Consider the following 27381-nt stretch of genomic DNA (forward strand, 5'->3'; position numbering starts at 1 on the left):
CAATGCCACCTTCAACTCCCATCGTTCCTTCCCGTCTCGCTCAGACATCCCGACCGACCTCGGCCGTTTGGGGCTGTGGCGCAGTCGAGATCCCCGTCCGGCAAGCCACCCGAAGCTGCGTCATGGCCTGAGGCGTCGTCAGTGCACGACATCCAACACCAACAGCATCTCCATTCACGCCATCCAGGCAGGCAGCAGTGGAGCAGAGTGATCTTCAGCTCACATCAGCGTCGGCGCCGATCAACCATTGCGAGACCCGCGTTTGCAGAGATACGTAATTCGAGGTGGGCGCAGTTACAGGCTTCCTTGTAAGCTCTGCATAAATACACCTCTTTCTCATCTCCAACCCCTTCCTCTCAGCACCCCTTTGCGCATACAACGAACAACCCATCATGGCCGAACAACAGCATCAACAGCAGCAAAGCTTCCCACCGCCTCCATCTCAAGGGCAGGCGCCGCCAATGCCTCCGCGATCCGATCAACCACACTACATCCCTTCCCCCGAGCAACCTCAGCTTTCTGCCTTTGCCGCCCAACCGCATGATCCATCCATGCCAGTTACCTCTGGAGACAATGCCCTTCCTCCAACACCCCAGCAGCACGTCCAGCCTCCCCCATACAATCCCCAAGACTACGCCAACCAGCCCAAGACCGACCAAACCCTTCTCCCTCCGCCGCCCAAACGAAATGTCAACCGATACAGCGGCGAACAAGACGTGCAGTCGCCTGTGCACTATACCCGAGATCCCAAAAAACTCGTGGCTTACCTCGTCCCATTTCCCAAACCCCGCCTACCCAACATCCCGCCCGAGGACATCCCTACGCGTTTCCTCATCTACACCCCACCACCACCTCCGTTCGTCGACAAGCCCGCCGAAGGGGAAAAGGAGGGCAAGGTGCATAAGGTTCAGCGCAAATGGCAGGAGGAGATTCGCGAGGCCAAGACTAGCAAAGCGGAGACAATGTCTTGGAAGGGTGTCAAGGGCAAGGCGATCAAGGGCATCAACTGGGGCATGGCCCAGACCAAGTCCTCCAACCTCGACTTCCTCAACCGCATCGGTGTCTCCTCCGACCACAGCGAGCCCGACACGCACGCCGACGACGGGAAACACGAAGAGGAACGCACCGCTGCAACCGTGAAGCTGGAAGAGATGCTCCTCATCTACCCATCCTCCATGACCAGCACCGCCGAACAAATGCGCGAAGAGTTTATCAACACCATGATGCGCTCCAAAACCAAGGCCCAGCGCGACGCCGTCATCGCCACCGGCCTCCTGCCCGTCAGCGCCGCCATCGACATCCTCCTCACCGTCGTCTGGCCCTTTGGCGGTCTGCTCGAAATCGACTCCGTCTGGGCCTACGCGAGCATCCGCGGCGCAAAAACCAGCCGCTCCATCACCAAACGCCTCACCAGCACCTCCACCTCCGGCCGCCACGACGAAGACACGCTGCACCTCGACTTCACCCCTTCGCCTCGCCTCGCCGTCCTGGAGCAGTACCTCGCCGCCCGCTGCCACTCTCGCTCCTCCGACATGTTCCCCAGCACTGCCCTGTCGCCCGGAGAGGGAGAAGTGCTGGAGTCCATTGGCTGGTTCCCCAGCAACAAGGGCGGCGTGGAGCGGAACTGGGAGGACGAGCAGTGGGAGATTTCCGAGGTCAAGGATGACTTGCGCAATGTCATGGGCAAGGGATCAAAGGAATGGGTCAAGTGGTGCGAGTTGTATGCCAAGAAGCCGGAGAAGGCTCTGAAGAAATGATAGAGACGTTGGCTATGAGAATTGTGTTGATACCTAACGGCGCTTATGATGTTGCTATGAATAGATTTGCCCCGATCTTTCCCCAAGGTGTTAGTCCGATGAGACTGTTCGCTTGTCATCGCAACGCTTGTTTCTTCGTGAATGTTTATTGGCTCTGCTTTGTGCCATGGTGCCCTCAAGCAAGGCACAGCTCCAACTGGACAGACGAACGATTATCTGCCGTGCTTCATCCAATTTGGAGCCCGTCAGTATCCGTCCCCGCCGAAGGAGACTTGGTGCTGTCTTCCTGAGTAGGCTCGAAACTATTCGCCAAGTTTTGTCCGGCTTGACCATAGGCACCAACAGCATCAGCCTTAGCATCAGCTGGTGCATCCGTCCCACCCTCCTGAGCTGCCTCAATACCAGTGGTCGCGGTCTCGTCCGCTTCCCCATTCTCAGCGTCGGCGTTGCCATCTTTGCCGGCACCTTCACCGCTCTTTTGGGTCTCGAGCCTCGCTTTCTTCGCGGCCTCCATACTCGCCTCCAGTTCCAGCTTGCGTTTTGCAGCTCGCTTTTCGGTTTGGACCTTGTTCTTCTCCTCATTCCGCTTCAGCCTGTCTTTCAAGTAGGCTTTCTTTTGCAATGCCATGTGGTCCTCCGGAATGGTGGTTTCGAGGAGCAGAACGTCTGCAGCCATAACGCGACGCTGACGAAGCCGTGCGAAGAGCGCCGTGGCTTTGTCCACCTCTGGCATTCCCGTGTCTTGGACCGATTCGGTGACGTCCGTGACGTCCTCGTCATTGGCACTCGAGTGGAGGTCCAGCCATGCACGCAAATGAGGACTGTTGGCGCTCTCGTTCTTGAGGGCAAGCAGAATGGCAAAGAGGTGAGGGTCAACGTAGTCGCTCTTCGGGTCTCGCACGGGTTTGAAGACATCGGCGATCTTGGCAGCCAGGCTGATCTCTTTGCCGCGCACGTCGTACCCGGTCCAGTCGGGCTTCTTGTCCTGTTCGTACCAGAGGCGTCGGAGGTCGTTAACCGGCTTCTCGAGACCTTGCCAGCAGGCACTCAGCTCGGGGCACAAGTCGAAGAGTCTCGCTTGCTTTAGCTCGTCAAAGGATGCATGGTATGAGCCTTCGCCAAGGACAATGTCGTCCGTAGTGACCCAGACGTCGGAGTAGTCGATGACATGGTTGGAGTACTTGGCAGTCAATTTGAGGCCAAGCTCCGCCATCAAGTCTTGCACCCGATGCCAGGCGACGGGCTCGCCACCAGATGTCTTTGCGGTTCCAGTGTCGATAACGACGATCTGAATGTTATTTCCGGCTGCCCAGCGCTTGCACTTGCGCCCCTTTTTCCATGCATGCTGGAGTGCGTACAGCAGAGAGACTGTTGCGAAAATGAACGGATTCTCAGGGGCCTCCTTGCCGTACTCCGCAACCTTCAACTGTTGATTGAGAGCTCCCACGTCCTTGTTGTACTTCAACCCCTTGTAAGAAGACTGACGCTCGCTGGCATTTCCGGCGGGCGCGAAGCCGTGCCTGGTGTTTGTACCGTTCGACACATCGCTGAAAGCTCGCAGGAGGTAGCGTGGGGCCATGGTCGTGGATTGGCGAGAAGCACTGCCGTTAGGGAGAGCCTGATCCGCACTTGGCTGCGATGAGGCCTTCGATTGGGCAGAGGTACTTGACTGCGGAGAGGAGGTCGGCTGTGAAGAACAGGTCGACACTCTCGAAGATGTTGACGGAGACGTCGTTTGAAGCTGTAACGAAGAAACACGAGTTTGAATGTCTGGGAAAGAAGTGGTCTTCCTTGGAATCTTTTATACAGTAGCTGACACGGCATTGGCACGTGCAACTCGAATGAATATACAGAGTGAGTGAGGAATGACCTGAGTTAAGATGATATTAGTATGCGCTCGCTCCTCAATTGAGGTTGATTCCTGTTCACTTACCCATCATTTCGCTTTCACTAAATTATGCTCTCATAGCCACGAGCCCTGCTGTTGATCCAAGGCATCGGCCTGTTTTCGTAGAACATCCGCTCGGAACCTAGCCATGCAATCTTCATCAGCATGTCTTCACTCGAACCTCGTTCCAATAGATGCGGCAACATACCGCTTGAACGCCTTCTCAATCCTCTCCCGACTCTCCCGATCGGCACCAATCGTTCTCCTCGCGCTTAATGTTCCGGTCAACACTCCCGTCTCCCCACCCAAGAACAATCCTCCGAAACCCAACAGGGTGTATGTGGCCACGTCGCCCAGCGTACTCGGGCGCATGACTTTGGTCAAATCGGGCAGGACCTCTTCCCTTCCATTGGCGAACTTGACGGCAGTGGGCTGCTCGCTGGCGCGGAAGGTGTTGAACATGGCTCTCCGGGCGGAGCGCAGGCGGTAGGCGGCGAAGACTGCGAGGGAGAGGCCGAGGACGGAGCCGATGCTGACGTGGGTGCTGAGGGTGGAGGCGGCGCTTCGTAGAGCATCGCGGTCGGATTGCTGGAGGCTGGGGCGGGGAGAAGAGGCGTGTTAGAGGTGGCTATAACGAATATCGGGATGGGAGTGTGCCTACTCGTGTTTCATATGCTCCTCTGCTAATGCGCCCAGTTCGGGCCCGAGGCCTTTTCGGAGGGCGGCGAAGGAGTCGGAGGACATTCTGACGGATTTGATGAGGAGGGTGAGAGATTACGAGCTAGTCGAAAGAGATGCAAAGGTGTGAAGAAGATGATCGAGAGTGCAGGGATATGTAAGTAGGCACAGGTGTTGTTCCGAGGCAGGCAAGGCAGGTACGGAAGCTTGCCAGCGCACCGACGTCACTCCTCCGCCTTGCGCCTGCCTTCCATCGCGTCTAGCGCGGGATTGCGCACCCGCACGCGGCGAGCCACGAGTGTGGCGGAAGCCTGTTTGACGTTGCGCCATAAGTAGACGTACAGATCGGAAGACATCCCCGTCGGTGGCGGTGTTTTGCATCACGACTTCACTCCTTCTTTCTCCCTGCCGCTTTTCCATTGCCTCGTGGACGGCACGGCTAAGAAGGGGTGCCTGGTGCATGCTTTGATACCAGTTGAGACAAGAACAAGATGAGCAACTCCGACCTACCTCCGCAACACTCCAAGGAGCTCGCAGCCGCACGGACTCACACATGGTCGCACGAAAAGGACGACCGATGGACGGCGGTGGACCAGTACGCGATTAAACATCTGCACCCGCCCGGCTCTGCCAACTACGCAGCCATCAACTACGCCATCCAACTGGCCGAGGAGAAGCAACTTCCCAGCATCGAAGTCTCCCTTCTTCAAGGCAAATGGCTCCAGACACAGTGTCAGCTGATTGACGCCCGGCACGTACTCGAAGTTGGCACGCTTGGCGGGATTAGCAGTATCTGGCTCGGAACTTCGAGTTCGCGGGTGCGCGTGACCACGATTGAGATTGCGCCGGAGCGGAAGGCGGTGGCGGAGCAGGCCATTGCCCACGCGGGCCTGAGCGAGCGGGTGGAAGTAATGCTCGGGGCGGGAATGGACGTGTTACCAAAGCTGCGACAGGAAGTGGCGAGAGGCGAGCGATCCAAGTTCGACTTGGTCTTTATCGACGCCGATAAGCCGAATAACCTCAACTATTTCAACGAGGCCATCCAGATGGTGCGCTCACGCGGGTGCATTATTGTGGACAACGTGGTGCGGAGGGGACGGGTGGCGGACGACGAGCTGGCTAAGACGGACAGTCAGGTGGAGGGGGCGAGGAGGGTGATTGAGGGCGCCGGGGCCGATGAGCGGGTGCTGGGCCATACGCTGTTGCAGACGGTGGGGGAGAAGAACTACGACGGCATGCTTATCTGTGTTATCAAATAGGGTCGGTGTTGTTATCTAGGAGGAGCGTGTCGGGTGGTGGCAGGTGAACACGCTATCGTGCAGCCTTATCGCAGATCATCCTGCTCTTGGCAGAAGCATGGCAGAAGCACCAGCGGGATCGCGTGGATGCCGAGGGGTGGAGAACTATCGTGATAACACAAGGCGAGTGAGAGCAAAAGGCGGTGACGGGGCTTCGGGAACAGCAGCGCGGCGTCAGACTCAGCATGTCAGGAGACGTATGGCATGCGGGGTAGAGGGAGGCGAATTCAAAGGTCGGGGAGGTATTTTTATCCCTAACCGACGGCCACGGCGATGGCGAGCGGCATCGGCAGAAAGCAGATTCAATCTGCCCCGGGCGTGCTGCGCTGTAGCATGCGGTTCCGCACCAACAGGGAAGCTGCAGGAAACGACAGCAACGGAACAATTGCGTGCTACGCGTGCAGCATCAAAGCTGGTCTCGTAATTCTCTCGTAACCCGCGGGGCATCGTGACCCTGCCCTTGGCGCATCACGATGCTCCCTCCAGTCCCCAGATCGGCCCTTTGCGAGCCAGACTTGCGGTGGCGCGTTGCAGCTGCGCGTCGCCCTACGCTTGTGCTCCACTCCCGGCCCTTTGCTTTGCGCGCTGCTCGACCGCGTGCTGCCCTCCGTCCCCGATGATACGCTGCCGTGGTGTTTGGCGTGGAGGCGTGTTGCTGACCCCCTCCTCATTCCTCCTCCACCGCTGCTGTCCTCGCCTCGGCTGGACCAGCCTGTTGGGAAGCGCGCGCGGCACTACTGCAATGGGGGGAATTGGCGGGCGGGCATTCATCATCATGGTGCAGTGCGAAAGGTGGGTAGCGTAAGGCAGGTGCCCTCCTTGGCTCCCCCGGAAATCCTAAATCGGCTCGAGGGTCGGCACTAGAAGGGAACATGACCAGAAAAATAAGTCCGTCGTGTCACCAACATCTCCCCCTCGCCTACACCCCTCCCCTCTCCCTTCTCTCTGCTCCCTCTCTCCTCTATGCGTCTGATTCATCCCCCTCCTCCTCCCTCCGCCACCCCTACCCACGCTCGCTCGCTCGCCCGCCCGTCGTGCCCCTCGTCGTCATTCTCGTGGGGGTAGTCATCGGCCCCGCGACGGAGGGAGAGCGGAAGCCATATGGCTGACGTCTCCATCCCCTCCCCCTCCGTATTCCTCAGGAAAACCCCTCCGCCAGCTCCCCCGCTCCCTCCCACCCACAATGCTCGCCGGGCCACCCCGACGCAAGCGAAGAAGAAGGCGCCCCGCCGCCAGCCTGTAGTCGACACCACTGCCGGCATCCTCGAGGGCTCCAGCGTGGCCAAGCCAAAACAGAGCAAGAGTCGTAATGGTACACCCCCCTCCAAACATCCCCAAAGCATGGGAGAGGTACATCATCACTCCCTGACCACTCCCGCTGACCGCCCTTGCCCCGCCCACAGGTTGCGTGACTTGCAAAGCGAAGCGGCTGAAATGCGACGAAGAGAAGCCAACGTGTCAACAGTGCGCGAGGAGAAATGTACCGTGTGGAGGATACAGAAAGGATTTCAAGTGGCGCCCGTTTGAGGACTCGAATGTCAAGATCAACATTGACCGTCAGAAGCGAGGTATGTCGACCTCCGGTTTACATTGCACGCGAGATGGTGTTCCTGCGTTGTGGCTGTCCAACAGCGATGGTCAGTTGGGATTTATGCTGATGCTGGTCAGGACCCTCGCCGCCGAATGGCACATCCACAAACCCCACCCCAACGGGTATCAAGCCTGGCAAGGCTCCTGGCGAAACGTCCGCTCCAGGCGGTTCTCCCGCTGACGACGCGGCGACCGCGCGAAGCGACTCGCCTCGCAGTCATGGACGTGCCAGCAAACCGCCCGATACATCCGGCCTGATGTTGCCGGAACGAATCAAGACCCAGCCCATACCGCCCTCAGGCTCTGTAACTCCATCCGACGAGCTGCCCGACCCCGCCTCCCTGTCGCTCACGGATGACATCGCCTCCGTCATCCCCATGGATCTCATGCCTCCGGTCACAATGGCGGACTTCGAATTTAACCCCGATGTGCTCGGCCCGGGCGCTCTATCCCAGTTCGCCCCGGGTCTGGGCCTCTCGCCAACATTGACGGGCTCCCTGTGGCCCTACAATGCCGATGACCCCATGCATCAGGACTTCGTCAACTACGAATTACCCGAAGTCTTTCAAACGCCCCGCTTCGATCCCCATCCCATGTCTCCAACGCTCGCGGCCGCGGCGCTCGACATGGCATTTCTGGAGAACGATATGGCTTTCGACATGCCCTTGTCCATGGGCCTCACCATGCCCCCCACCTCTGGACTTCCGACTCCAACATCATCGAGCCTGGCGGAATCCCCCGACGGGCTCCACCCCGCACTTGCCTACATTTATCCGCAGCCCCAGTACGAAAACGATGGCAGAGAAGTGCTGACCTGGCGTTTCGCGGAACTCACCTGTGGTGTCTTGTCCATTGTCGATGGGCCTGGCGAGAACCCCTGGCGCGACTTGTTATGGCCATTGGTCCAGCACTCTCCTGCCCTCTACCACGCAATCAACGCCATGGCCGCGTTTCACTCCGCATTCGACCTTCCTCAATTGCGCATCGTCGGACACGAACACAAAGCCGCCAGTATACGCTACTGCCGCGAAGGCATTCGTGACAACAGCTTCTCCTTGCTCACGGCCATCGCTACGTGCCTCGCCCTGGCTTTTGCAGAGGCCTGGGATCAGCATATCTGCACCGGCATCACCCACATCAAAGGCGCCCAGGAACTCGTCAAGCATGCATTGGCCGCCCATCGGAAGGAGCGCTTCAACGACGAGGATCTCGCGCGTCTCAAGTTCTTGTGCAACGCCTGGGTGTACATGGATGTCATCTCCCGCTTGACGTCCGTCGAATCCAACGAGTCCGAAGACTTTGACAACACCTATCTTTTCTCGGGCAACCCGAACGACTCGCCCGCTCTCATCCCCGGGACCAGCGACGCATCGTCTGGCTTTGGCATTGATTTCGGCATGCCTATTGACACTCGCCTTGACCCGCTAATGGGCTGCGCTGGCACTCTCTTCCCCCTGATTGGACGCGTGGCGAACCTGGTGCGCAAGGTGTGCCGTTCGCAAGCCAACTCTCCCGCCATCATCAGTCAAGCCCACGATATCAAGATTGCTCTGGAAACGTGGGATCCGCCAACCGACATCGAGCCGCCCAGCGACCCCACCACCACGATCGAACACACTCTTCAAACCGCGGAAGCATATCGATGGGCCACGCTCCTCCACCTCCACTCCGCCGTCCCCGAACTCCCCTCTCTCACCTCTACCGAGCTCGCCCAACGTGTCTTGCAATACGTCGCCACCGTACCTCTCACCAGCCGCGCCGTCATTGTCCACGTCTTTCCTCTCCTCATCGCCGGCTGTGAAGCCAAGCTGGACGAAGACCGGACCTGGATCATGAGTCGCTTCGCCTCCATGAACAACCGTATGCGTCTCGGCGTTGTCGACAAAGCGTCGGCCGTGGTGCAAGAGGTCTGGTCCCGCCGCGACCTTTACGAGGCCCAACCCTCCACCAACCGCAAACTCGTGCCCACCACCGACCTCAAGTCGGAACGCCACGGCAGCCGGCCATTTGTGAAATCTCCCAAGGGCACGATTGCGCTGGGCGGCGACCCCGGACACACGGGCATGGTCTTTAGCTATGTCGGCGATACTAACGAAAATGGCACATCGGATCCATTGGAAACCGACAAGGAGACGCAGAAGAAGCTGCGCGCTCGCCAGCGGCGGGTGGGGAAAGACCCTCGCATGGGCGAGCTGCAAGACATTGCGTACACGGTGCGAGGACACTTGCACTGGATTGGAGTGATGTGGGATTGGAAGTGGGAGAGTGAGTCGTGTCCCCGCCCTTCTCCCATCCGTTCAATGACTTACTGACTCGTCCTGGTAGTTCTTATGGGATGAGATGCGACACGAGAGCCATATGCCTACCGACTACGATACGACGCTGGATGTGGACCCAGACTGACGATTCTTTTCGGCTTGATTGCCATCGTTGATGCATCGATTTCCGGCCGTGCTTGTTTTTGTGCCATGATTTACTGCATTGCTTGCGCTCTTATCTTTTCCGGCATTCGGTTGGAGGCATTCTGGCGATGATGTTCAACACGCCACTTCTAATAGTCGAAGCGTTCTAGCGAGTTTGTTGTTTTTGCTTACGGCGTGAGCTGGAGTCATAGATTTCTGCGGCTCTGCCACTGATAGAGGGGCGGGGATCTGGGTGGATGGTCTGCTTTGATTGCATTCTGCGCAGTACTTCTGGCTGGATAGAGGCGGACATGGCACATTTCGGTTTCTCCCCCAAGTCATCATACAGGTGGTCGTTGTGCTTTGCGATGCCTTGTGTAGAAAGGGCTGGCTACCTAATTCTCTCGGCCTTGCGCCTTCAACGGCGCGCTATTGACTCTGCATCTTCCACTTTCTTTCATGCCCTGTCTCTTGACATGATGATGAGTTGTGACGTTGGCACGCTTGCATAGTTACATTGATGCTGCATGTACCACCATGACGCCCTCACGTGCTGATGCCCAACGACGGAAACTTTGCCCTGATGGGGAAGGTGCTCTCCACTCCCACCGGCTGTCCTTTTATCGGCATTGACAAGCTGTATGCCATTTCATGCGAAGCATCTTATCGTCCTGTGCCCATACACCGGGGGGAACGGATGTGCTTGGCGGGACACGTATCTACGTTGGCGCCTGTCGGTGGAGGTTGGCGATAAGGAATGGGGTTCGCTACACTTGCATGGACTGCTAGAATCCCTGCTGCCGGGTTGGATATGTGCTCTCGCCCCGGCGGATCAGACTCATAGATGTGGGAAGTAGTTCATGTGAAGAGTGAGAGGAGAGTACAGAACGTGGGACAAGAGCATGAATTCAAGGTCCAATGCGGCCTCTCCTTCATACCTTTTTCATTTTCGGCTGCAAGGCTGATTCCAGCTCCTCGGGGAGCCAGGGCCGCAGAGTGCGACTTCATCTAATCAAGAGCTTACCAAGAACGGAGTAGAGTACGGGGTCGACGAGTCTGGGATCGAGGGCGGCGACGGTGTCAAAGAGGCCAGCAAGGCATATGCCTCGTTCCCCGTTCCCGGTCCACCCTTCTGTCTTCGGCGTCGTTATCATCATAGACCATCGTCCCAGAGGTCTTGTGCTTGTCTTGAATGCATCGAGTGCTCCCGATTCCTGAGCCTTTCTCGATCTGCGGGTCACTCTCGACTTCCATGTGGCGCGAAGCAAATCCAACCGATGGAGCAAGGTGCTTGGCTGGTGGCAGAATGACTTCGCCATACCTGTAGACACCTTCGTCTGTCAACGCCTCTTTCATTCCCTCGTGCTCCTTGCCCTGCGCGACCTTTGCCTCTTCCTCGTCCAGCATCTGAACGAAGAAGTTGCTGGTAGGGTCCCAGTTGGCATCCATCTTCTTCCTGTGAGCCACGTAGTTCGGTTTGGTGTTCTTGGCAACGACCATCGCGTCGGCTCGGAGTTGGTGCGCGAGTTGAAAGGCCGCGTTGAAGACAGATCCGCCATCGGGGTCCTGTAAAGAGTAAGCTACGCGCCACGTCTCGATAAGCTTCGACATCACTTACCATGAAGCCATGCTTTCCGTACGCAGCAGCCTTGGCCTTAGCGCGCAGTTTGCCCATGTGTTGCTCCTCCAGATCTGCCACTTTCTTCTCCAGCGCCGCTACTTCCTCCTTGTCGGCCTTCACCATGTCGAGGAGCCACTTGGGGGCTGTGTCCTCACCGTTGGCGAGTTCTTCGGCGAGCTTCGCTTTGATGGCAGGGGCGAGCTTGCATTCTTCGGCGGTGGGAGGCACTCCGTTGATGAACTTGACTGCGAGGTCCCTGAGGGTCTTGTTGTCGATGGGAGTGGGAGACGCCATGTTGGTGTTTGGAATGAGTGGAGGTGACTTGTCTGTTGCTCAGGACAACGTCACGTTAGCATCAGCAAGGAGATGGATTGGGAAGAGACAAACTTACCGTGAGCAAGGCGGCAAACACCTTGGACAGATGTTGGATCAAGGACTTGTCGGGAAAGTGAGAGATTGAGAGAAGAAGAGAAAGAAGGGGAGTTTTCTGCTCGAAGTGTTTGCAGTGAAACAATCCGGCTCAGGCAGCCACGCGTTATTGACAGGCCGAATGGAAATGCCAAGCCGGCTTTGCCCCACAATTCACATGACAGAGAAGCGTTGCGGTGGTCACGGGGCTGACGGACCGCACGTCTCACGCGGTTCATGGTGCACGTGCATGGACCGCGCCTTCTGTTTCTCTTCTCCTCCTGAGTGTGGATATCGAAGAGTCAATGGCGTTACAGGATTGCGATGGGATTGGCGACGATGGGCGAGCTCGATGGCTAGATCGGATTGTTCTGCCGATCGTATGGGATGTAGATCTTGCGTATTAATATAAGGCCTGTTCTGCTCGAACTGCACGCCGTGCTCGCATTACAGCGCGACCTCGTCGAACTTGCCGTCCTCGTCCATGGCCTCTTGCTCCGCGACAGCATCTCTCTCCCCGTCCTGCTCGAGCGGCAGTCTGCTTTTACTGCTCCCCCTATGCTGTTCAGAAGTCTGCGATGCCCTCTCTGTGTCTTCTGAACCTTCGCCATCTCCATCCTCGCTCGCCGCTTCCCGCGCAACTACAACGCTTCCAGTATATGATGATCGCCCCTCGCCAGTTTCGTCATCTGCTTCCGTTGGTCTCTCACTCCTCGGTTTGGGAGGCGGCGTAGGCGGTTCCGCAGAGGAGCCCGGGGTTCCATTTGCTCGTGAAGGCTCGTGACTCTGTCGCTCAGGGGTTGGAGGGGTATGTTCGATGCGCGGACTGTCTCGAGCACTATTCATTCTTTGCACCGCCTGGACCTGCTGCGACTGCTGCTGTTGTTGTTGCGATTGGCTGGGGCCCAGCTGTCGGTGCTTGGGGTCTGCGTCAAGATAGTATCCTCGCACGCCCACAATACGTCCTTCTCGTTGACACCCCAAGATCCAGTCGGGCACGACGACTGGCACGTTCATCTCCACCGCCTTTTCCCATCCTTGCCCTCGTGGTTCGGTGCAGACGAAGTGGGTGGTGTCGATGCGCACGGTGTCGATTAGCTTGGCACCGATCTTGTTGACGGTCTCGGCGAGGCTGTCCTTGAGTTGCGAGGGCATGACGCCGGGGGTGATGGTGATGCCGGTCAAATCGGTCATTTTGTGGGTTCGGATGGTCAATCTTTCGCTGCTGTATTGCCCCGCGCTCGTCCTCAAAATGAGGTGGAATGTGTACTCCGTGTCCACAGCTAGGCCGGAGATCTTGGTGCTCAGCTTGTCACGCGGGATGATGCCCGCTTTGGTGCCATTGCGGTAGAGACTCAGACTGCGCAGCTCGGCGGTGGCAAGATTGATGGGGTCCCATTCGAGCACGACACTGGTTTGAGTTGCGTTGCGACATCGTAGGACGGGAGGAGAAGGGATCTGGGTGCCGAAGGCTTCGTAAATCTCGCTCTGCAGCGCACCAAACTTCTGCTCGGCGATGAGTTCGGCGTGTTGATTGCGGGAGACGTTGATGTCGACAATGCTGCCGGAATGGATGTCGGGAGGGAGGAGGATGGAGGGGAATTCGATCTGGTGGTCGGGGATTAGCAGGAGTGAAGCCGTACTGGCAGAGGAGTGTTCGAACCAGGCGTTTGTCTTCTGTCAGCAGGACTGCGACGCCGGCATCGACTTTGCCGACGGTCAATGAGACCAGCATCTTTCCAGGAGTCGGGGTGCTGCGCAGGCGTGGGTGCTTGCAGTAAGGCCAGCTGGTTGAGGTCTGGTGGTTCGGAGGTTACGCGCAGAAACGCCGCCGGAGTTTCCCCGACGCGAGGCCAATGAGGAAGGGAAGGTGCGCCGGGCGAGGGCGCTAATGCTGGCCCGAGGAGGCAACGCTCTGCACGGTCGACAATTGCCATCCCATTTAGCCCATGTGGCCATGATTGTTTCAAAGTGCCACCTCATCTGTGCCATGGCTTTCTCATCCTCCCTCTCTTGGCGCCCTCATTCGCTTTGGCTTTCGTGACTGCCGTCTTCCTACGTCGGAGCATCGTTCCCCTCATCCATTCTTCTCGGCCTTGCCCTTCTCCGCCACGCTACCCCTTCGCGGCGGCAGCCACTCCCTTCTCCGTCATGTCCACCGAGCTGCCGCCGCCACGGCCCATGGTCTACACGCCCAAGCGAGACGTCTCCCCACTCGGCGCCTCACGTTTCGAACGGCCCTTCTCCGCCACCGGTCGCAAGTCCACTAGCACCTCGCCCTCCTCCCCCACCGCGCCCAACATCCCAGACGTCCATGTCCCCGCCCGCTCCAGCAAAGGCTCGTCACGCGAGTCGCAGACCTCGTCGCCAATCATCGCTCAATCTTCCACTGCCCACTACAGCAAGCCCTCACTCTGCTCCACCGCCCCGACCTACAGCACAGCACCCACATCCACCTCGCTCGACCATCCCGACCACAAGATAGAAGATGAGAACGATGCGCTGGTCGCTGCGCCCTCCGACACCGATGAGCGGGAGGCGTGGTTCATGAAGCAGACTGCTGCTTCCGACAACAACCTGCCCGTGGGCGAGGGCGACGAGTGTCCCGATCGAGCGACTTTAGCCGCGGTGCAAGACATCCCCGTGTACGACGCAGAAGGCAATGCCGTGCCCTTTGGCTCGCTCTACCATCCCGACACCACCCCACACCAACGACAATTGATCATTTTCGTCCGACACTTCTACTGCGGTGCTTGCCAGGCCTATGTCAAGGCGCTGGTCGAGGGCATCAGCATCGATGACTACTACAGCATTCCCACTCCCACCTCCATCATCATCATCGGCTGCGGCAAGCCCGATCTCATCCCCCAATACCGCCGATTTACCAACCAGTGTCAATACACCATCCTCGCCGAACCGACTCGCATGTTGTTTAAGAAGCTCGGCATGAACTGGTCTATGTCACTCGGGTCGGAACGACCAGATTACATGCGCGAGATCTCGGTGCTGGATGTGGTCAAAGGGCAGGTGAGGGATGTCAGTGGGGCGGTGAAAGACCCGGAGGGCATTCGGAAACGGGATGTCTTTCGAGGGGGCCACCCGCTGCAGATTGGCGGCGAATTTCTGTTTGAAGATGGCCAGGTCATCTGGTGTCATCGGATGAAGCACATGCGAGGCCGTAAGTTGCATGCGTCACCCTTCTAACATATGTGTTGTATTGCTCACAAATAGCTTCAGATGCCGAAATCAGCGTGCTCAGGAAACTATTGGAACTCGACGATTGATGATTGCCAACAAGGGGGGTGTTTTTTCAAAACGGAGTTCAAAGCTCACGCTTCCCAGAGCGACGGGGCCAGTTGATCGCCCATGGCAGGGTGTACACATCCATGCTAGTTTGCAAAATGTGGGAGCCAGTCGAGCCGGCATTTCAAAATGGACAAAGCTGTTTTGAAGGGATGGAACATCAGACCGGACGACAAGCACTGAGCGGACGACGCGGCGATGTTGATGAGCCAGATAAATACCCATGTTGTACAGGTGTTGGGCCGCTTCGATAATCAATCAGATACCTTGTACACAAGAGGCATTTGAGCGATGTGTGTAAACTGCCGACAAGAAACCTCTTCATTGAAGGAACAGCTGCGGTGCATCGATGCAAATGCCCGTCTTTCACACCTCCACATCATCGTCGTCCCCCTCGCAAGGCTTCCGAAGGACGTGCTCTGATTGGCTGCGGCAGCGACGGGTAGATTAGATCCGTCCCAGGATCAGGCTCCCTCCACCTCCACTCCAGACCCCTGACGACGAGGGTGTAAGATTCGGTTTCCTCTCTTTCTTATGAGGACTTTAGTGCCCATCCCACTCTCTTTTGGAAGCCCTCGTCTGTTCTACATACCATAAGATGCGACAGTCGGCAGCGCGATAACCCACCATGGCCCTCACACCCCCCGAATCCTACGAACTGGAACAATCCCACGACCCTTTGATGACCCGCGATTCTTCCGACCACGACTCCCTCACTTCTGACATTGACGACTTTGACCCCTTGGACGACCATGAGAAGAGCTATAGAGATGACGCTTCACAGCCATTACAACGCCCGCGGTCCGTTGCGGAGCGCACATCCTACAACGAGAAGCCTTTAGCATGGCTCGACAATCAAAGGCGAAAGGGACGGTGGCGCAAATGGCTCATTCCCTCTCGCTTCTGCTGCATCCTCATCGCCCTCTTCTTCACAACCCTCTTCCTTCTGCTTAGTGTCGGCGGCTTTTGGGTCTACACCGCCTCTGTTCCCAGTTATGGAGAATCCCCTCCCTGGTATCCTTCCCCGCAAGGCGGCACGGTTTCAACGTGGAAAGATGCGTACGAAAAGGCTGCTGCATTGGTGGGGCAGATGACGCTGGTGGAGAAGGTGAACATCACCACGGGCACCGGCTGGAGTATGGGAATGTGCGTGGGAAATACAGGTCCCGTCGAGCGGCTCGGCTTCCCCAGTCTGTGTCTGCAAGATGGCCCTCTCGGGCTGCGCTTTGTGGACAATGCCACGGCCTGGCCCGCGGGCATTACCGTTGGGGCGACGTGGAGTAAACCTTTGATGTTCCTCAGAGGCAAGGCACACGGGTTTGAGGCCAAGAAGAAGGGCATCAACGTACTTCTCGGCCCCTCGATGGGCCCTATCGGCCGCTTGCCTGCAGGTGGTAGGAACTGGGAAGGCTTCGGATCGGATCCTGTCTTGCAGGGAATCTCGGCCGCTCAGACGATCAAAGGTATCCAAAACGTGGGCGTGATGGCCACGGCGAAGCACTTTGTCGGGAACGAGCAGGAACATTTCCGGCAAGCGTGGGAATGGAATACCCCTAATGCCATTTCTTCCAACATCGATGACCGAACACTCCATGAACTTTACGCCTGGCCATTCGCGGAGGCCGTCAGGGCTGGTGTGGCGAGTGTCATGTGCAGCTACAATCAAGTCAACAACTCATACGCGTGCCAAAACAGTAAACTCCTCAATGGAATACTCAAGGACGAACTGGGCTTCCAAGGCTTCGTCATGAGCGACTGGGTTGCTCAAAGGTCCGGAGTGGCGTCTGCTCTTGCCGGACTGGATATGACTATGCCCGGCGATGGCCTTCATCATCAGGATGGGAACAGCCTGTGGGGCACAGAGTTGACCAAAGCCGTCTTGAATTCCAGCGTGCCCATGCAGAGACTCAATGACATGACGATGCGCGTGGTGGCTGCGTGGTACCAGACTCAGCAGGACTCGCACAGCCAATGGCCTCCGGTGTCCGCAGGAGGTGGGCCAACTTTCAGCAGCTGGACGAATGAGAAGGTTGGCAATCTACATCCCGGCAGCCCGGACAGCAGCGACACAGGCATCGTGAACAAGTTCGTCCCCGTGCGTAATACACCCGAGGATGGGGACCATGACGCACTAGCTCGACGGATTGCTACCGAAGGCATCGTAATGGTCAAGAATACGGATGGCTTCCTTCCCGTTTCGAAAACTGGGAGTGGGTTGACTTCCAAGGACGGCTATGGCATTGTCAAAGTTGGTATCTTTGGCGAGGACGCATATCCGAACCCGGACGGAATCAACAACTGCGTCGATCGAGCCTGCAACGTAGGCACCTTGACCATGGGCTGGGGTAGTGGAGCCGTGGAGCTCCCGTATCTGTCGCCGCCAGCCTTTACGCTGCGACGAATCATGGAGGAGGACAAGTACAACATCACAGATTGGGCGGACAACCACAAGCCCGGTATCGAGCAGGCGGCAAAGGAGCAGGATGTCTGCTTCGTCTTCATCAGCTCCGACGCCGGAGAGGGCTATCTGGGCTGGGAGGATGTGAAGGGCGATCGCAACGAGCTGTACGCGCAGAAAGGCGGCGACGAGATGGTGAGGCGAGTGGCATCGAACTGTGAGAAGACGGTCGTTGTCTTGCATACCGTCGGTCCGACAATTTTGGAGCGCTGGATTGACCTGCCTGGCGTCAAAGCCGTCTTGATCGCACACTTACCAGGCCAAGAAGCAGGTCAAGCGATTGTCGACGTGATCTTTGGCGAGGCCAATCCCTCTGGGAGGTTGCCGTACACGATTGCGAAGAAGCCCGAGGATTACGGCCCTACGAGCGAAGTGATGTACTTGCCCAACGCCGTCGTGCCACAACAGAACTTTACCGAGGGCTTGTACATCGACTATCGGTATTTCGACAAGCACGACATTGACCCGCGCTACGAGTTTGGCTATGGGCTCTCCTATGGCGGGTTCAAACTGAACAGTCTCATGGTGCATCCCCTTGGCAGTGCTAACCACGAAGCCCTGCCACGACCGGATGCGCTGAAGCCACCGCAGCTGGACACCACAATCCCCTCCGTTGACTCTGCTCTTTGGCCCCAAGGGATGCGCAAACTGAAGAAGTACATCTACCCCTACATCGACAGTGTATCGGACATCAAACACGGCAAATACCCTTACCCAAACGGCTACGACACTCCCCAAGCCGTGTCCAAGGCTGGTGGTGGCGAGGGCGGCAATCACGATCTCTTTAATACCGCCGTCAACGTTCGCGCGGAACTCACCAATCTCGGCACCATGGACGGCTTCTGCGTCGTGCAGCTCTACCTCGAGTTCCCGCCCAACATCGTCGACGCTGACGGCGAGCCGGTGGACATGCCCGTGCGCGTGCTCCGCAACTTTGACAAGATCTGGACCGAGGGCAGCCACAAGCGGACGCGAATCAGCATGGATCTGACGCGGAAGGATCTGAGTTACTGGGATGTCAAGCGGCAGACGTGGATCATGCCCGACGGCGAGTTCCGCGTGCACTTGGGCTTTTCGTCGAGGGATCTGCCGTTGAGCATGCCGTTTGAGAAGTCGTTGTTGAATTTTGGGAATGCGAAGCCGCCAGCGGCATGATTGTCATCTAAGCGAATGTATAGAAAGGACAGACAACGGCATGGTAGGCGCATGTCAGCATATGGAGCGATAGAATAGCCTACGATGCGGGTTCGTTATCTGCCTGGTGTCACACCAGCAGCTTCTTTGACGGGTATGTTGGTCAGCTCGTATCTGCCACGGACGAGGGCGCAGGCATGCCGAAGGATGTGCATGTCAGCAGTTGGAGCCATCGGCCGAGTGATGTTGTGGGCATCAGCCGCGACTCCATATACCCTTTCAGGTGATGGAGATTAGCGAGAGCATGTGGAATTCAATGTCGTACGACCACTCCGGATTCAAAGGATCGTCAGCATGGGTGGATGGATGCCCTTAGCTCGGTCTTCCCCCAGAACTCCGTTTGTTTACACCGGCAGTGATGATATTGAGGTAAACACATAATGTCAAGGAATTCTGGGAGAATTGCTGACATTATCACCGAGGCCTGAAGCTCCGGAAGAGTGATTGCCGTTGCAACGCTGGAGCGGATGTCGTCGAGATCACCGCTGCGCTTGGCGGATTCGGAGAAGATCGGCAGTGGCTTTGCCCGCGGGGGAGGCTTGAAAGTCTCCGAGAATAGCAGCGCGCTAGCTCCATTAGGCAATGACCAGCCTCGCTGGCGCATGTGGCCTCTCCCTCCTCCTTGCGAGCTGGCCTGCGCCCTGCCATCGCGTGGTTGAATCGCGACAACAGGGCTTATGCATGTGCATGCACTAACATGGGACGTGCGTCTAAGGCGAGGCGCTGACCCTGTGAGCGGGCAGGTTCTCGTCCGTGGCTGGGTCTGCCTTTGGTGGCCGACTCGGAAAAGATCAAGATACCGCTCGCTCGCTGCGCCTCTCTTGAGTCCGACTTTCTTTGGCGCCATGTCTATCTTTCCCTATTCCTTCGATATCCATTATCTCATATAGGAGAGGCATGCACCTTCCCTCGCGTTGCTGTACTTTCTGAGCTGTCACGCCAGAGGCTATACTTGTCGGGTATTAACGAGCAGGGATAGTGTCCGCAGGTCCCTTAGTACCCGTCGGTGGTACGATACTGGCACGCTACCTTTCACGTTCGCGGGCACAGCATTCGACTGTGGCGAGTTGATGATATCTCATTCCCACCAACATCATGGGACCGGAAGCTCGCTCGCCCTCGCACAACGGTGCGCCACTCCATGGACAAACAAGTGAGATACAGTGGAGGCCCAAGAGCATTGCGAGACGCAGCATCTCCATCTTCAGTCGACGGGGCGCCGACTCCCCCGAGCCGAAACCACCCTTTATCGCGCAAGCAGCTATAAGCATGCCCAATCGATCGAGTGAGAAGCCGGGAAGGTGGATCAAGAGAAAGAGTCTGCCGCCGGACAGCAAGATCAAGGTCAGAGGCACAATCTTGAATGCCGTGCCCCCGGCCAAAACCATACAAATGACGCCTCTGGAGGAAGAGATGGCCACGAGTCCCAACGAAGAAATCTTGTCCGCCATCGGAGGAACCCCCACCACCCCTTCGGCCTTCATCTGGCCCCCGCTGTCAAAAGAGCAATCGGCGCATCTGTGGAGCCCGGACATCGTGCCCTTGGCTCAACGCACCAAGTCGCAGCGCAGAGTAGAGAGGAATAGTCGGATTGGTGTATGGCGGGACGGCGTGACACATTGGGACGAAGAAACGAAGCGTGAGCCCAACCGGTGGAGTTCGCCCAACATGCAAGCCGCGCCAGGCTTTACGTCGCTACGTCGAGTGCATACAGAAAGATTGGATGCTGCACCTCTTACACAGAAGCCCGCGCTGACGGTCATCATTCCCGAGACCGAATCACTGGTCAACGATGCGATGATGGAAACAATCCTACAATCCGGCCTGGAACGCACATTTGTGCCGGTTGCTCCGGACAGCATCTCATCCCAACGCATTCTTGCAGAACCATCTGGAGCGACCGAGGCAACGAGAGACATCTCATTTCAACAGCACCCACCCCAGACTCTTGTGCGGCCCATATTTGCTCGTTTGAGAGCTTCTGCGCCTGCCATGGTCCCCATGAGGGAACAACGGTGCCGGACTCTGAAACCCAGCTCCCTATCATCGAGCAGCTCCTTCGAACAAGATAAGGACTCGGACTCGGAGCAAGAAAGCTCGTCCACCAGCCTGAACATCGTCACTGCCGACACGACGCCCGATGAGCGGGACCATAACTCTCTCAAACACTGTCTGTCCGCCAGTCCAATCGAGCGCCTGACTTTGGCGGAGGCCGATTGCACACCGCTGGAGCCCAGCAACCCTCCCCCACCTCCCCCAGGACCCTCGCCCACCCGGGCGCCTCCTGCTCCGCCAACGCAACGTTCCAACCTTTCGGCAGCTAACCTGTCTCTATCGTCAAGCCGTGACGACACTGTGGAGGATGACGAATCAGTCTACAGTTCTTCCGACGGTCCGCCACCTCTACATCGACAGAGCAGCGTGCATAATGTCATGCACCCTCCCTCAAGGGCACCAACGATACCCAAGCGAAGTCGAAAGAGAGATTGGTGGATGCCGCGCACCTATGATCGGGCCAGTCAGCTTCCTGTCAGGACTATACGACGAAGAAACTCGGAGTCGCAGCTGCAACGGCCTGGCCCACCAAAGGATTCCTTACAAACATTGCGAAGAGGAAAGAGCACTACGGAGCTGGGGTCGCGAGAAGTTCCACCTCATCCAGCGCTGCCCTCTGTGCCGATGAGAGTCCTGGACACAGAGCACTCAGAAGGTCATCCTGGAGAAGAAGAAAAGCAAAGTCGGTCGCCAGCGGCGGAGACTGTCCTCCTGCGCATCCTCGCGTCCGTGAGCAGTACGACAGATCTGTTCAACACTGCTATCATCAACAAGGGGATGTACCGGGTGTACAAAGAGAACGAAGTTGATCTCGTCCAGCAAGCGACGTATAACCAGTCACCACCCGCTTGGGAATATCGGCAATGGTGCCGACTGCAAAACAAGCATACACATTGGTCGGGATACACTCCACAATCGTTCATGCACGCCCATCGCTGCGACATGGTTGTTATCGAAGCTCTAAAACGGCTGATTCTAGAGCGCTGCCAGACCGTCATACGTCGAGAGACGGCCATCGCACTGTCCAGGCCGGGACATCCCTACGCGCAGCGCTTCAATGACGCCTTGTGGCGCATCTGGTGCTTTTGCACCGTTTTTGGTAATGGCAAAGGCCGCGAGGAGGATGTAGCTGGCCAGCTCGATTGGTTGAAGGGTGGAGTGCTTGCTACAAATCAAGACTTGAGCGCGACGACCATTGCCAACATGGATTACGACATTACGAGTGTGCTCTTGAACCCGCCGGACTGTTTCGCAAAGGGGAATAACGGTGGTCTGCGCACCTCCCAGCTTTACGATATGCTCGAGTTGTGGAAATGTATGAAGACGCTGCTGGAGGGATACCACTACCGGACGGAACAAGCACGGAATAATGGGATCTTTGATGGTTGCACGGTATGCATTGACGATGGCGAGACGGAAGAACGACTGCTGGAAGAATGGACTTCTTACCTCTTGACCATGGGGCCGAAGGTGGTCCTCGAGATGGCGGAGTATGCCAACGATGCCGGCTCGGCAGGCTTTGCCTTGGCCAAGGTGAACGGATGGTCACGCTGGGCGCCTCCCGCGCGCCACGCCAGCCGTCGAGACTTCCTCGACGAGCCCGTATCTCGCTTGTACGAAGAACGAGTGGCGGCGATGGCCCTGCAAGAGCAGGATCCGAGTGAGGCCAAACTGAAAGAAATCAGCCGGAAGCGAGTCGCAACACTCGCCGCGGAGATCACGCTTGCGCGTCAATCGAGTAGCTTCAGGCTGCGACCAGTCATCGACATGCAGATGGAGCAGGCGAAAGGCGATGTCTCGAGGTCCAACAGCACCTCTGGCATCATGCCTGCGCGGGGAGTGCAAACCCCATTACACGCACGTCAAGCAGCGTTCAGGCACTCCGCGCCGCCGCAAACGAGATCGCAGGCTGTGACGCTTTGGTCGCCGCGCCACATCTCGCCCATCATCGAGGATCGAGTGGAGACCTTCAACCGTCTGTCCCCTGTCCCGTCGGATGTGGGACTGGCTGAGGATCCTGTGGAGCGCGCAGTCCCTCAGATTGTGGACATGGGATTCACTGCGAGTCAAGCCCGGCTGGCTTTGCGCATGAGCGATGCTGGAGGAAATCTGCGGCTCGATCGGGCTGTAGATATCTTGCTGAGTGGGCAAGCTTGAGTTCTTTGTTGACGACTTTACGACCTGATGATGAATGTGCTTTATTAGAGGCAGCCTGCCGGCTAACTTCAATGAAACTACGTCTTTTCACGTTTGTTCAGACACATGGGTATTCTCTCTGATTCTTTGATTGTCTTTCAATAGGCACGGTGCTTTGAACGCGAGGCCGGCAGCCTTGTGCGGTAAAATTAGGAACTTTAAGCTCCGCCGACGGCGCGATCCGCCCCAGAAATCTGGGAAGCGCGAGCGGCTCCTGACATTTAGACTTTCCAAAACTTGCTCATTTCGACTCGGCGCGTTCGCGCATTTGACATGAAGCCGCTCATTCTGCAACACAATGAAAGGAGAGATTGGTTTCGAGCAACTGCCCATCTCCCACCACTGACTTTCCACTACATCCACCCCCGCGCGACAATTGCCCCTCATCCTGCACGCTTGACGGCGGATTCGACAGGCTTACATCACCCTTAACTTGCTCATATCTGCGCGCTGAGCAGGCTTGACGCCAGGCCCTTTAACCAACGTCCCCGCGCCTTGTCGTCTCGTCTGATCCACCCACCTCTTTGTTTCTCCTCCGCCAAGCGACCTTCCCCAACATGATGATGATGAACATGACGTCCATGGCCAAGTCCATGGTCTTCACCACCGACCACAGCACCCCACTCTACTCCTCCGCATGGACGCCCAACTCCACTGGCGCGTACGCCGGCACCTGCATCTTCCTCGCACTCCTCGCCGTCCTCTCACGTCTACTGCTCGCCTACCGACATCTGCTGGAAGTGCGATGGCACGACAAAGCCATTCAACGCCGTTACATTGTGCTCGCCGGCGACTCGGCCCAGGCCAGCAAAGCGCTCGGCACGAGTGGCGTGGAGAAGCGCGAAGAAGCCACTCTGACCACGCATGGCGTCGATGAGAGGGTTCGCGTTATTCGATCCTCTCGCCGTGGGATTGAGACGAAGCCGTGGAGACTCAGTACGGATGTGCCGCGATCGTGTCTCTATACAATTCAAGCTGGCGTGGGCTACTTACTGTGAGTGAGAGACATCCCCCGGGGTTGTATCACCTTGACTGACGATTGAATAGTATGCTGGGCGTCATGACCTTGAATGTCGGCTACTTCCTTTCCATTCTGGCCGGACTCTTTGTCGGCGAGCTTGCTGTCGGTCGATACGCGACCATGGACGACGGCCATTGAGAGCTGAAGCATTCTTTACGACCTTGATGCAACCGAGGTGGCGACGGGGAGAGACGGAGCGCGATGCAGACATCGACCGTGACCATATTTGTTACGACAGCTTTCGGAGCGGTTCAATGGATGTTCCCCGACCAGCGGGCGTCCTATCATGACGAGAATGCATCTTAGCGTCTTCATAGAGGTATTTCTGCACGCCAAGACAGTCTCTCTTGTGCGTTCTGCCAGGTTTCGCACCCAGCTCCTACTCAATGCAAAACCGCATTTCACCGACACTTCATGCACATAGGCTCACCCTTCCGCCTGGGCATTCCCCTCTCCACAACAAGGTAGTGTCCAGGAGTGCGATCCATTGAGGCGTGGGTACAGACAATATTTGACCTAGGCAGAGGATACGCGCATGAATCGGCGGCTCAAGGCATGCAAGCAGTCCGTGCAGCCATGCATTGATCATCGGGATGCATCCAGACTCGTGGTGGAGACACTTCCGACCGCGTGGGCGCTGGTGCTTGGCCTTATGGGGAGCTGTACGACCCCGTGGCGAGCATCCCGTGCCGGGGACCCTTGACATGTGTCGAAGACGTCTCCCCGCGGGAATACAACAACCCAAGAGCTGGAACGCAAAATCTGGGCGCCTACACGACATGCTCACAGCGACTGTGGAGCGGCGAGGTAGATGGCGGCATGCAAGTGATTGGAGCCAGGCAAGCGAGGCGAAACGCGGACATGAATGGCGACGGCTGGGTGCTGCAGGCTTGTCATGCACGTGTGAGTGGGCTGGAAGCATTGGCAAAGCTCGGAAAAGCTGCCCTGAGCAAGGATGCATGAGAGGCAACGGTCCTGTTGTAGCACACAGTCCCTCATCCGTTGGGAAATTGCAGAGCCAGATGCCGTTCCGGCAGCTGCACCACGTGTAACCACCACGATAACTGGAGTGAGGTGAAGTGAGAAGAGAGCGGGGAGCTCGAGGGAGTCTTGGTAGACCAAGAGCGGTTCCGTGGCGCCGTGCAAGAACGCCTCGTGGGGATGTTGATGTCAAGCACCGTCCGACGCATATGTTACACTCACTCGCGTGGAGATCGTCCAAGTTCGCGCCATTCCAGCAAGGAAGACCCTGGCACAGCGCACGCATGGCGTCAACATCGCTTAGCATTTGCCCAGCAAGGTGAGTGGGATCGCGTAGACCTAAACTCCACCAGGAGACAAAGGTACTTTGACGAGGGCGTGAAGGAAGAAAGGCGACGCCACTGTTCATCAAAACGTTGCTGGGCCGTGGGGGATGGCGGGCGGCTGTGATCCGTGCATGCAAGACGCGCCGTCGATTGGTCAGGTACACAGAGACCTCGCCCAAGTAGAGTAGGCGGGCATGTGAGGAGATCCGGACACGGGCTGGGGGATCGGCGGATCCAACCCATGCCGCCCCGCTTTTCCCGGGGAAGCAGACGGCGCGAGTGGAGCAGGTGGGACGCCATTGATCGCGGAAGGCGCGCCTCCGTCTTCTACCTTGCACTCGCATCCTCGACCCTGGGCGACGTGTAACGAGCGGGCGCGATTTGAGATGGTGGGGTCCAATCAACAATGCGCCTGGTGTCTCCAGGAATACAACGCCGCCTGCCTGCACCTCTCCCCATCTGGAACCTCTTCCGGCGCCACGCAGCCAGCCATATATCACCCTCCACCCACCGTGAAACTCTATCCTCGCTCGTCTCTATCCGTCGCACTTCTTCCATCTGTTGTCTCGTCTTGACGTCGTGAACTTCGACACCGACCACCGCCGCCATGGTTTACAAGCTGTCGTATCGCCGCCCCTCCTACAATGCCTCCAACCGCAACTCGCTCACCGGCGAGGAGAAGGAGCGCTCCATCAACGAATCCATCGCGTCGATGGGCTCGTCCATGAGCAATGGCATCCCCGAAGCCCTATCGTTTGACCGAGTCGTCGCCGGTGGTGCCTGCCCCGTTCGTCTCACACTGTCCCACTCACAAGTTCATGCAACGACCTGCTGACTCAATCTCCGTCCCCAGCCTTGTACCCTTCGCGACTTCATGAACTACCTCAAGTACATCGAGCATTCTGCCGAGAACCTACAATTCTACCTCTGGTTCCATGACTACTCCGCGCGCTTCGAGAACCTTCCGGCCAGCGAGCGAGCCTTGTCCCCGCCGTGGTCAAAGACTCAAGCGGAAGCCGAAGTCTCGGGCATGAAGGCATCGACCAGGACGCCCAAGATCGTCGACCCACACGTCGATGCCGTCCTCCAGGGCACCGAGTTCGCAGACACCAAGCCAAAGTCGCCCGATGAGCAGGCGGATCCATTTGGCACACCCGATGCCCCATCCTCGCCCAGCGGAATACAAGAAGATGGCACGGAGAGTGCGTCGTCTGCAGGGGACGAGAAAACGCTCTCGAGCAGCACGGCAGTGCAATCCATCGCCGCAAATGCTTTTGAGGATTCCGGGTTCCAGTGGAAACCTTGTAAGTCTCGTTGCGTGATCAGCGATGAACTCCACACTGACAGAAGCCTAGTCACCGCTCAGCCATATCGCGATGAAATCAACCGCATCATCACAATCTACCTCATGAGACGCAGCTCACGCGAGCTCAACATCTCCGATCGTGAACGAGTGGCAGTCCTGCACGCTCTGCAGAACACCACCCACCCGACCGCCTTCCGTCTCCTCGCCGCCAACGTCGAATACGCCTTGCGCCGGCAATCCCACCCCAACTTCATCCGCTGGACCATCTGCAACGGCAATCGTCCTCGCGTCGTCTTCGCCCGCGGTCTTGGCGTTTTCTGCATCGTCGGTGGGCTGCTCGCAGACCTGCTAATCACGCTCAGCCGCGCCAGTCGCGGCTGGCGCGCGCTACCCTTCCTCTTGTGGTTCCTCGGAATCGCCACCCTCATCGCCGCGTGGAAGGGAATGTGCGTTGTCCTTCACGGTCTGCACCACCGCCATCTTCGACCATGGGAGCTTTTCGCAGACGACGAAGACGATGTGCCAAGCGAGAAGCGCGACTCCTCCGACAGCCTTGCTAGCAGCTCGCGGAACTCGTTCGAGGACGAGCCGTGGGTTGCCAGCTATCGGAAGCGCAACCTCATTCGCAAGATCTTCGACCGCGAGCTGTGGATTGAGGAGCCTGCGCTGCGACAGATACAAGACACCATCTTCTTGCAGGCGATCATCGGGTCTTTTGCGTTGTCAGCCATTATTGTTGGCATCTTCTGCGCGGTGCCGAAGGGCAATTTCTACTAGCTGCTTGTTGTTCACGGTGTACACGAAGTATGAAATTATGAGGCAAAAGCGTCACGTCTGTAGAAAAAAATGCAAATCCTTCTTCCACGTCCTTCAAGCCATCTTGCCTGGGCCTGTCGACT

General features: G+C 57.6%; 14 protein-coding genes across 14 annotated transcripts; 8 read left to right on the forward strand and 6 right to left on the reverse strand.

Annotated features, from left to right (window-relative positions):
• Window positions 1-551: 551 nt before the first annotated feature.
• On the forward strand, window positions 552-1757 carry BDY17DRAFT_256957 (uncharacterized protein; the record flags this gene model as incomplete). The annotated part of the gene is made up of 2 exons (XM_033731645.1): window positions 552-975; window positions 1150-1757. 2 exons carry the CDS (start codon window positions 552-554, stop codon window positions 1755-1757), a joined length of 1032 nt encoding a protein of 343 aa, XP_033586084.1.
• Window positions 1758-1983: 226 nt separating this feature from the next.
• BDY17DRAFT_327478 (uncharacterized protein) lies at window positions 1984-3336 on the reverse strand (the record flags this gene model as incomplete). The annotated part of the gene is made up of 1 exon (XM_033737676.1): window positions 1984-3336. The coding sequence occupies one exon, from the start codon at window positions 3334-3336 to the stop codon at window positions 1984-1986; it is 1353 nt and encodes a 450-aa protein (XP_033586085.1).
• Window positions 3337-3496: 160 nt separating this feature from the next.
• On the reverse strand, window positions 3497-4559 carry BDY17DRAFT_40397 (uncharacterized protein). Its single transcript, XM_033738344.1, has 4 exons — window positions 4307-4559; window positions 3854-4246; window positions 3691-3787; window positions 3497-3627 (listed from the first exon to the last, which is right to left on the reverse strand). Exons 1-3 carry the CDS (start codon window positions 4387-4389, stop codon window positions 3721-3723), a joined length of 543 nt encoding a protein of 180 aa, XP_033586086.1. The 5' UTR covers window positions 4390-4559; the 3' UTR covers window positions 3497-3627; window positions 3691-3720.
• Window positions 4560-4814: 255 nt separating this feature from the next.
• Window positions 4815-5582, forward strand: BDY17DRAFT_256862 (putative O-methyltransferase; the record flags this gene model as incomplete). The annotated part of the gene is made up of 1 exon (XM_033731636.1): window positions 4815-5582. The coding sequence occupies one exon, from the start codon at window positions 4815-4817 to the stop codon at window positions 5580-5582; it is 768 nt and encodes a 255-aa protein (XP_033586087.1).
• A 921-nt stretch (window positions 5583-6503) lies between these two features.
• On the forward strand, window positions 6504-9649 carry BDY17DRAFT_40564 (fungal-specific transcription factor domain-containing protein). Its single transcript, XM_033738346.1, has 4 exons — window positions 6504-6933; window positions 7025-7189; window positions 7290-9476; window positions 9537-9649. Exons 1-4 carry the CDS (start codon window positions 6723-6725, stop codon window positions 9548-9550), a joined length of 2577 nt encoding a protein of 858 aa, XP_033586088.1. The 5' UTR covers window positions 6504-6722; the 3' UTR covers window positions 9551-9649.
• Window positions 9650-10659: 1010 nt separating this feature from the next.
• BDY17DRAFT_40578 (uncharacterized protein) lies at window positions 10660-11985 on the reverse strand. The gene is made up of 3 exons (XM_033738347.1): window positions 11626-11985; window positions 11232-11560; window positions 10660-11179 (listed from the first exon to the last, which is right to left on the reverse strand). The coding sequence occupies exons 1-3, from the start codon at window positions 11879-11881 to the stop codon at window positions 10694-10696; spliced, it is 1071 nt and encodes a 356-aa protein (XP_033586089.1). The 5' UTR covers window positions 11882-11985; the 3' UTR covers window positions 10660-10693.
• Window positions 11986-12089: 104 nt separating this feature from the next.
• BDY17DRAFT_257369 (uncharacterized protein) lies at window positions 12090-13377 on the reverse strand (the record flags this gene model as incomplete). Its single annotated transcript, XM_033731678.1, has 3 exons — window positions 12090-12151; window positions 12191-13250; window positions 13306-13377. The coding sequence occupies 3 exons, from the start codon at window positions 13375-13377 to the stop codon at window positions 12090-12092; spliced, it is 1194 nt and encodes a 397-aa protein (XP_033586090.1).
• Window positions 13378-14189: 812 nt separating this feature from the next.
• On the forward strand, window positions 14190-14926 carry BDY17DRAFT_257299 (uncharacterized protein; the record flags this gene model as incomplete). Its single annotated transcript, XM_033731672.1, has 2 exons — window positions 14190-14820; window positions 14880-14926. 2 exons carry the CDS (start codon window positions 14190-14192, stop codon window positions 14924-14926), a joined length of 678 nt encoding a protein of 225 aa, XP_033586091.1.
• Window positions 14927-15573: 647 nt separating this feature from the next.
• Window positions 15574-18569, forward strand: BDY17DRAFT_318897 (beta-glucosidase-like protein; the record flags this gene model as incomplete). The annotated part of the gene is made up of 3 exons (XM_033736230.1): window positions 15574-15746; window positions 15807-18506; window positions 18551-18569. The coding sequence occupies 3 exons, from the start codon at window positions 15574-15576 to the stop codon at window positions 18567-18569; spliced, it is 2892 nt and encodes a 963-aa protein (XP_033586092.1).
• A 153-nt stretch (window positions 18570-18722) lies between these two features.
• Window positions 18723-19568, reverse strand: BDY17DRAFT_40621 (uncharacterized protein). Its single transcript, XM_033738349.1, has one exon. The coding sequence runs from the start codon at window positions 19442-19444 to the stop codon at window positions 18887-18889; it is 558 nt and encodes a 185-aa protein (XP_033586093.1). The 5' UTR covers window positions 19445-19568; the 3' UTR covers window positions 18723-18886.
• Window positions 19569-21855: 2287 nt separating this feature from the next.
• BDY17DRAFT_313331 (uncharacterized protein) lies at window positions 21856-22809 on the forward strand (the record flags this gene model as incomplete). The annotated part of the gene is made up of 1 exon (XM_033735702.1): window positions 21856-22809. The coding sequence occupies one exon, from the start codon at window positions 21856-21858 to the stop codon at window positions 22807-22809; it is 954 nt and encodes a 317-aa protein (XP_033586094.1).
• A 266-nt stretch (window positions 22810-23075) lies between these two features.
• Window positions 23076-24144, forward strand: BDY17DRAFT_40704 (Ctr copper transporter). The gene is made up of 3 exons (XM_033738351.1): window positions 23076-23242; window positions 23307-23842; window positions 23896-24144. Exons 2-3 carry the CDS (start codon window positions 23406-23408, stop codon window positions 24005-24007), a joined length of 549 nt encoding a protein of 182 aa, XP_033586095.1. The 5' UTR covers window positions 23076-23242; window positions 23307-23405; the 3' UTR covers window positions 24008-24144.
• Window positions 24145-24180: 36 nt separating this feature from the next.
• Window positions 24181-25785, reverse strand: BDY17DRAFT_40617 (uncharacterized protein). The gene has a single exon (XM_033738348.1). It carries the CDS (start codon window positions 25518-25520, stop codon window positions 24282-24284), a length of 1239 nt encoding a protein of 412 aa, XP_033586096.1. The 5' UTR covers window positions 25521-25785; the 3' UTR covers window positions 24181-24281.
• Window positions 25653-27277, forward strand: BDY17DRAFT_40629 (uncharacterized protein). The gene is made up of 3 exons (XM_033738350.1): window positions 25653-25963; window positions 26030-26480; window positions 26532-27277. The coding sequence occupies exons 1-3, from the start codon at window positions 25784-25786 to the stop codon at window positions 27257-27259; spliced, it is 1359 nt and encodes a 452-aa protein (XP_033586097.1). The 5' UTR covers window positions 25653-25783; the 3' UTR covers window positions 27260-27277.
• The last annotated feature ends 104 nt before the right edge of the window (window positions 27278-27381 follow it).

This window comes from Neohortaea acidophila (assembly GCF_010093505.1).
Source record: "Neohortaea acidophila strain CBS 113389 unplaced genomic scaffold BDY17scaffold_11, whole genome shotgun sequence".
NCBI lineage: Eukaryota > Fungi > Ascomycota > Dothideomycetes > Mycosphaerellales > Teratosphaeriaceae > Neohortaea > Neohortaea acidophila.

Bases quoted from the DNA above. Each gene is read 5' to 3' on its own strand.
- BDY17DRAFT_40629 (XM_033738350.1), top strand. From the start codon at position 25,784: ATGGTTTACAAGCTGTCGTATCGCCGCCCCTCCTACAATGCCTCCAAC. The intron at 25,964-26,029 runs GTTCGTCTCACA...CTCCGTCCCCAG, and splicing joins TCGCCGGTGGTGCCTGCCCC to CCTTGTACCCTTCGCGACTT. The intron at 26,481-26,531 runs GTAAGTCTCGTT...ACAGAAGCCTAG, and splicing joins CGGGTTCCAGTGGAAACCTT to TCACCGCTCAGCCATATCGC.
- BDY17DRAFT_40704 (XM_033738351.1), top strand. From the start codon at position 23,406: ATGATGATGATGAACATGACGTCCATGGCCAAGTCCATGGTCTTCACC. The intron at 23,843-23,895 runs GTGAGTGAGAGA...ACGATTGAATAG, and splicing joins GCTGGCGTGGGCTACTTACT to TATGCTGGGCGTCATGACCT.
- BDY17DRAFT_40397 (XM_033738344.1), bottom strand. From the start codon at position 4,389: ATGTCCTCCGACTCCTTCGCCGCCCTCCGAAAAGGCCTCGGGCCCGAA. The intron at 4,247-4,306 runs GTAGGCACACTC...CTCTTCTCCCCG, and splicing joins GAGGAGCATATGAAACACGA to CCCCAGCCTCCAGCAATCCG. The intron at 3,788-3,853 runs GTATGTTGCCGC...TTGCATGGCTAG, and splicing joins ATTGAGAAGGCGTTCAAGCG to GTTCCGAGCGGATGTTCTAC.
- BDY17DRAFT_40578 (XM_033738347.1), bottom strand. From the start codon at position 11,881: ATGAACCGCGTGAGACGTGCGGTCCGTCAGCCCCGTGACCACCGCAAC. The intron at 11,561-11,625 runs GTAAGTTTGTCT...CCTGAGCAACAG, and splicing joins TGTTTGCCGCCTTGCTCACG to ACAAGTCACCTCCACTCATT. The intron at 11,180-11,231 runs GTAAGTGATGTC...TACTCTTTACAG, and splicing joins ACGGAAAGCATGGCTTCATG to GACCCCGATGGCGGATCTGT.
- BDY17DRAFT_40564 (XM_033738346.1), top strand. From the start codon at position 6,723: ATGGCTGACGTCTCCATCCCCTCCCCCTCCGTATTCCTCAGGAAAACC. The intron at 6,934-7,024 runs GTACACCCCCCT...CCCCGCCCACAG, and splicing joins ACAGAGCAAGAGTCGTAATG to GTTGCGTGACTTGCAAAGCG. The intron at 7,190-7,289 runs GTATGTCGACCT...GATGCTGGTCAG, and splicing joins CATTGACCGTCAGAAGCGAG to GACCCTCGCCGCCGAATGGC.
- BDY17DRAFT_40617 (XM_033738348.1), bottom strand. From the start codon at position 25,520: ATGCGAGTGCAAGGTAGAAGACGGAGGCGCGCCTTCCGCGATCAATGG.
- BDY17DRAFT_40621 (XM_033738349.1), bottom strand. From the start codon at position 19,444: ATGGCGCCAAAGAAAGTCGGACTCAAGAGAGGCGCAGCGAGCGAGCGG.